This window comes from Humulus lupulus, chromosome 9 (genome assembly GCF_963169125.1).
Source record: "Humulus lupulus chromosome 9, drHumLupu1.1, whole genome shotgun sequence".
Taxonomy (NCBI): domain Eukaryota; kingdom Viridiplantae; phylum Streptophyta; class Magnoliopsida; order Rosales; family Cannabaceae; genus Humulus; species Humulus lupulus.
Window position 1 is genome coordinate 30,696,327 of NC_084801.1, and position 7,218 is coordinate 30,703,544.

General features: G+C 39.3%; 1 protein-coding gene across 1 annotated transcript; it reads right to left on the reverse strand.

The window, feature by feature from the left end:
* Positions 1–1,843: 1,843 nt before the first annotated feature.
* On the reverse strand, positions 1,844–3,729 carry LOC133801167 (tetrahydroberberine oxidase-like). Its single transcript, XM_062239323.1, has one exon. The coding sequence runs from the start codon at positions 3,690–3,692 to the stop codon at positions 2,070–2,072; it is 1,623 nt and encodes a 540-aa protein (XP_062095307.1). The 5' UTR covers positions 3,693–3,729; the 3' UTR covers positions 1,844–2,069.
* Between the last annotated feature and the right edge of the window lie 3,489 nt (positions 3,730–7,218).

The window sequence follows — 7,218 nt, forward strand, 5'->3', positions numbered from 1 at the left end:
GTTATCATAACTAAATCAAAACACAAAATCAATTATTTTTTGAGAGATATGAGTTGCTCAAAGGAGACATGCTGGACATTATGATTATTATTAACATTAACCTCCAAACCCTTAGCTTCCTGCAAGTTTCTGAACACAGTGGCGGTGGCCGATGACTGATACCACTCCACCGAGCGCCCTACATTTATGATCTTCTTCAAAGCTTGCAATGCCCGACCACATTTCTCCTACGCGCCTTGAAGTTGCCTGCACTTCTCGACGACAGAAGAATATTTTGACAGCTGTTTCTGCAGAGTACTTTACTCATCGTGACAAAGGGCACCAGATCTGCACTAAACTCTTGGCGATCCAGCGGTGACGCAGCTCGTTCAAAGCCTAAACCTACAGCAACCACCTCCACCTTCGTTCGACGGCGAATACCTCCACCTCCGTCCAGATCTAGGCCGAAGTCGCCGCCTGGTGTAGATCGCCACTCTTGTCGTCCTCGTCCCTAAAGCACAGACCCGCACCATTCCTGAAGCTTTTGGCTTTGAAGCTCCTGATCTTGGCCCCTGCATTTCTACAACTTCTTTCTCGCCGTCGCCTCTCGCTGTGAAGCTCCAAATCCCAGATCTACCCGTCGTCGAAGGCTTCCGTCTGCATGCCTCGAATTGTAGTAGAGCACCCCCCATTGCTGGCTTTGATCTGATGCCCTCGTGTCCCAAATCTGTAGAAGAAGAAGAAAAGGATGAAGGAGATGGAACGATATTAAGTTTTCAATTTTTTCTTTTAGTTTCTATTAGGAATTTTTTTGATTGATATTAAGTTTATTAGTTTAATTTTTAATTTTATGTTCAATGTGTTTTAATTAATTCTGATTATTTATGTTAATTTTTACAAAACTATTTATATTAATTATTTATTATTTAAAATATTTTTTTAGTTATTTTTAATTTAAAAACAATTTTTTTATTTTTTTATTAATTCATTCATTAGTAAAATATGAGAGTATTTTGGTCATATTCAAAAAAAGTTTGACCAAAATTAGGCTTAGGGTATTAATTTTGCAAAATACATGATTCAAATTGTCATTTAACAAACGAGAAGGTCCGATCGATAACTTTTGCAAAATAGAAGATCAAAAATGATGTTTACCCTAATAAAAATTGATACACTCATGGAAAATAAAAATAAAAAAGAGCGAGAAATTATTATTTTAGTTCTCTCAATTTAGTTCTAATACCAAATTTAACTTGGGTTTTGAAATAGGCTAAACTCACAATTGTCAGCAACAATGTGATATGAAAACGATGGTTGTTTTTCTATTAGGGGTTGTTAATGCTGAAGAACAAGAGAAGTTTGCGTGGTTTTGCATGAAAAAGCTAGCTTAAGTCTGAGAGTATGTGTATTAATCTCAGTTTGTGCTACAATTTTTACAGTGTTTTGCATGCAAAGAAATACCTCTCTTTCAAAGTCTGTAGGATTCATTTATATAAGCATGGAGTTGGACTTAATTCCCATAATTATTGTGATATTTTATATTTTCTTATGACCATAATAATTTGAAATTACAAAATGTGAATCAAAACATTTCAAGTTTCTCAACTCATGACTGCAAACATTGAAGATATATTTCTTTCTTTTTCTTCTTTAGTTAGGACGGTGCTTTGCCCCACATTTTGAGCAGAGTATTGCTGAGGGGCACCTTATTAAGCTGTTGATCAATATTGCTATGATATGACAAATCTTTTTTTTTTTTTGGAAATCTTTATTTACTTGAATTATTAATCCTTGATTCGATCGGAATTTGGTAGTTACCCCATATATATAGCAGCCAACGAACAATTATTCATAACTATATATATATATATAAGCTTTATTATTTTATTAGACAGGCTGTTTGAGATTCTCCCCGATAATAATCGGAATTAATCCAAGCAAGTTTTGATATACAAATATATACACAAGTTATATGTTCACCACATACGTGGGAAACATTATTTATTGAAAATAGATTTAAAAGGAATAAATTCATGCAGCTGGGTATATTTTACGTACGTACATGCATATCTATATTTATTTATAGATCTCTAATAATGACCACTCTTCTTGCTCCTTGACACACATGGTGAAATACTTTGTTGGTTCTTAAAGAAATTAGTTGGATCGACCATGGTCTTGACAAGAACCAACTTATCGAAGTTGTTTTTGAAGTATTTCTTACCCCAAATGCTTGCTTCAGCGACGCTCCTCTTTCCCTTATTGTTATTTGTTCCAATATCAAGATCTCTATAATTGAGATATGCTTCTCTTGGGGACTTTGACACGTACGGAGTCATATAGCTATAAAGCCTCCTAATCCAACTTATGTGCTTTTGGGATTCAGTTACATTTTCTTTCGCATCCCAAAATATCAAGTATTGAATCTGGTAAATGTTCCCTTTTCTGTGTGGAAACGGAATATTCGATTCCGAAATCTCATCCATTTTTCCACCATAAGGAGTTACGATCAACATACCCTTTCCAACCTCTTTATACAACCTTTCCCATATTCCTTCCAAACCCTCCACTGGAATAGGCTCCTTAACAAAGTCAGACTTCGCTTTAAACGACCTAGTTTCAGTAGCCCTATCCAGCAAAACCTCAAGAGATTGTCCTCTTGGGAAACCATTGAAAAATAGAGTAGATTCAATCCAACTCATTTGAGTGCAGTCTTCTTTCACCAAACCCAATTCAGGAAAGCTCTTTTGCATCAACATGAGCAGTGAATCCACATCACCAAGAAACATGGAATTGAATGTAACTTGTATTGTTTTCTTCCCACCATCTAATGAAATTGCTTGCAAGATGAGTCTAACAAATAGATTTTCATGAAATTTATGGGCTACCTCTTGCCACCGATGAACGAGCTGGGTACCATCTTGTGCCAAGATCCGCTGGACATTGAAGACAGTCACGGTTGATGGAACTGGAACAAGCTTAATCTTCCATGAGATAACGACGCCAAAGCTTGCTCCTCCTCCCCCACGAATAGCCCAAAACAGATCCTCTCCCATAGATTTTCTATCTAAAATTCTTCCGTCAACGTTGACTATTTTAGCATCAATAATATTATCGGCAGCAAGTCCATATTTTCTCAACATAGCTCCATAGCCTCCTCCACTGAAGTGACCACCAACCCCAACGGTAGGGCAAATACCAGCTGGAAAGCCAAGATTACCACTCTTTTTCGCAATATTGTAGTAAACTTCGCCAAGTGTTGCGCCGGATTCGACACAGGCAGTGCTTCTTTCGACGTCTATGTTGATTGAGCGGAGGTTGTTGAGATCAAGTATAACAAATGGGATTTCGGACGTGTAGGACAGACCCTCGTAATCATGGCCTCCACTTCGGACAATAAGGTGCATTTTATGTTTTCTGGAGCAGTATACGGCTACTTGGACATGGGAGACATGGAATGGTGTTATGATAACTTGGGGTTTTGGAGTGAAAGGGGAAGAGAAGCGAGGGTTTTGTATGGAGAAATTCAAGCGGGAGAAGTACGAGGGGTCATTTGGGGTGTAAACGATTTCGAAAATGGTGGAAGTGTTTGAGGAATTTTGAGAAAAGCACCGAAGAAAGTTTTCTCGAGTGGAAGATGAAGTTAATGCGCACGAAAATGAGAAGAGTAAAATGAAAATGTAAGAGAAGATTGAGCAGAAAGAGTACTTCATGATTTTAGTTTTGTAAGATATAGCTGTAGATGATAAAGAAATGGAGATGCCTTATTTATAGTGGTGGTTTAGGTCTTTTTGGGATTTTGAAAGGATAAATATTAGTGGCTTACAATATGAACAAAAAATATGCATGCAGGACAACTAATTTCAAATAAAAACACATTAAATAAGAAGAAGTAGTCTCTATATTGATTACATATTAAGGATATATATGAAGTGTTTAGCCGTGCTAGATAATATATATAATAGTATATATAAATATATATTTATTTAAATGCCGTCAATTGATAACTTCATGTGAGAGGACCACCCTGAACTATAAAGTTCATGTTTGACCTCTTACCTGTTTCTTTTCCAAGCAGGACTCAAATATATAAATAACTTGTACACATAAAATTTCAGAGAGTTGACTTCTGACTTTCATGAAACTAATGTATGCATATTTGATAAAACTTTACAAAAATCAGTTTTGGGGGTGATATTGTTTGGTGGATAGATTTTCCCTGTTGATAATTGTCGCAATTAAATATTAATTTTAAAACTTTATGAGAGGTGACAAGTCACCGCTATTGTTAGAGATATTGTCCCTGATAATTGACGCAAATAAGTGTTTAATTTAAAATATTTTTAGTGGCGACCCGTTGCCGCTAATATTGGTGTGAAATTTTTGGTGGAAATTAGTGGCGGTCAAATTTTCACTGGTACTATTAGCGGCGACAAAGGCGCCACCAAAATTTTTGAGGTATAATTTTCTTTAAAAGAAACAATGTCATTTCTAGTTTAGCGGTGACCCATTGGATTAGTAGCGGCGACGTCGATATATTAAGAAAACAAGTCGTTTTTGTTGACTGCCTTTTTCCCAATCAACCTTAAAACGAGAAATTAAAGAAATAAGTAATACAAACTCAAGGATTTTTACATGGTTTAGGTTATAAAAGAACCGTAGTCCACGAGTCTCTGGTATTAAGAAGATTGGAAGATTGTTATTGCAAGTTCTAATGGTGTATTCCCAGGCAGCGTTTAGATTGCTATGAGTACAAGATGTTTTCTATCTGAAAAACTAAACCCTTTATAATGAGACTCCCAGCCTTATTTATAGAGGCGGAGGTCATTAATACTAATCATCGATAATTAATATACATTCTTCTCATTATTGGAGGATTAAGATCAATCCAATGCATTGGGCTGCATTGAATGGAGAACACGACCCAGGAGAGATCTGCGGGCCCACCACAGAAAGGTACCTATTTTATGGGGAACGTGCCCCAGGTACTGTCAGGGCATGCTGTAAGTACCTCCATGTCAGACGAAATAGTGGGAGTGTGAATTGTCGAGTCGTACACTCGAAAACACTATTGACGGATCGCCCAAAATGATTATTAGACGCTCCTCTAGCGCTATAAACCCGCACTGGCTGACACTTGGTACCTTATCTTAGGTCTGAGAACCAGAACCTTAGACCTACGAGACGACTAGGGGAGGAGAGCCCTCGCTTTAACCGAGGGCAAGCCTTGGAGAGTAATCTACCTTTAGGTATTCACAACCTATCAACTGGTGAAGACAGGCGATCTCACCTAAAAGGATCTTCGCCCTAAATAGAGCCCTCGGGAGTAACATACTCCGAAGATGTCCATGACCGCCCGAGCCAGTCATTGTGAGTTGCCACCTGTCAGAGGCGAAAATACGGACAACATTTCCCCCCAAGTCTCTACTCGCCCTCGGGTAGTTGAGACTTAAATTAAGAGGAGTGGTTTGCAAAATTGGAGGGAAAAACGTTTAGGCTTTCATCTAACGTCATTTTGAAGAGTGAACCGACGTGTCGACGCCCAATGCTGGGATTGTCAATTCGTGCATTTAATTAGGGGTCAACTCCGGGATCCCAAATGTCTACTCGGTACCCAAGGCATTTTTCCCAAAGAAACAATGATTGCAATCCGTGTTTTTTGAGCCCTAACCACTAGATCACCCTCATGATCTTATTAGGGGAAGCCATTCGACGGTCGTGGGGAAGTTGCTTTCCCCTTATGTTTTATTGGGTATAAAGCCCAGAAAAAACATCCTCAATCTTACACTATAACAATACGAAAGCCAAAACCCTAATAGAACCCTCTCTTCTTCCTCACCCTTATCTTCAACCATTTTACCTGAAGCTCTGGACGATTGGCATGAATCATCTTACTTCTGGGTAGAAAAAAAAACGATATTTCAGGGTCAGGACTCGTCTCATCACCTACCTTTGTTTTATCTCAGGTAAGTGCCTTTAGTCTGCCTTAATGTTTATGTTTAAGCTTGAAGATTCTTGATATATGTTTAGGAGTGCTAATGATATGGAATTTATAAGTCTATTTCTAGTTTTCACGAGTTATCTTAGGCACATTTTGATATTAGGGACGTTCAAAGTGGCCCTCAAAAGTTTTATGTCAATTTTTGATTTCTAGGCCTGTGACTGGAATCTGAGGAATTCCCAAATTCCGGTAGATTCATCCCCTTCGGGCTGTCCTTAGGCGTTAGGGATACCCCGCATTTCCAAAACCTTTCTATTCTCCTTGAGAAGTATCCCTAGAGTCATCCATTTTTTGCCATCTTTCTTTTGGCCAGGATACTAACTGCTTGGTTTTTGTCTCAGATGTCCGAGGAACTCTGACAACTACACGAACACGAGTTCTACCTCTTCGACCAGGAGATTTCTGATATAGTTCGAGAACAAGGTGCCTCCGAGGAAAGTGCAAGGACGGGAGCCCAAGAACCAATAGGGGAGTTAGTCGTTCGTCCCAACAACCAAGTGGAAAAGAGGCCCAAAGTGCTCGAAGACAGGGGTTACTTGTGGAGGAAGTTAACAAAGCCCCGCTTCCACACCCTACACAAGCGTACGAGGGTGATGGGTTTGAATAAGAAGATTATCATACTCTGCTTCGACACCCCGATGCCATTGAGGCTATCATGAGACACTACTTAGTTGTGGACAAGTGTCTCATCTGCCTCTTTCGGGAGTTAGAAAGAGCATCGATGGCTTGGGCGCCTGAAGCCAGGCCCACCTGATGGCAGGGGCTACCCTACCCCTCAAACAATATTTTGTTAACTTCCTGAAGTTCATGGGGATAGCCCCTTTCCAGGTTTCCCCCAAAGGCTACAGAGTGCTCGCGAGGATGTACATTCTGTATTGGAAGCAGAAATGGCCCGAGCCTTCGTCGGCGGAGATCCTCTACTTCTACAGCTTCCACACCAGTCCACAGAAAAGAAAAACAAAGGAGACGGGTACTATGCCCTGGCGAAGTACGCGGCCTCGTTGCTCGACTACAAGGCTCCTCACCATAAAAAAAATCATTCTCGGGATTACAAAGACACATTCTTCTTCACAAATAGCTTCCCAACTCGCAGAAATCCGACCCTGATTCTCGACTTCGCCAGAGTTGGTGAGTATCTTCCCGACCATGTTATCTTTCACATTTTTATGGCTTTTTTGTGTTCAACACTTAGTCAATTCCTTTTAATAGGTCCTTTTCATTGAACCCACTACGTCCAA

What these genes read in the sequence shown, in the direction of transcription:
- LOC133801167 (XM_062239323.1), bottom strand. Translation starts at nt 3,692, where the DNA reads ATGAAGTACTCTTTCTGCTCAATCTTCTCTTACATTTTCATTTTACTC.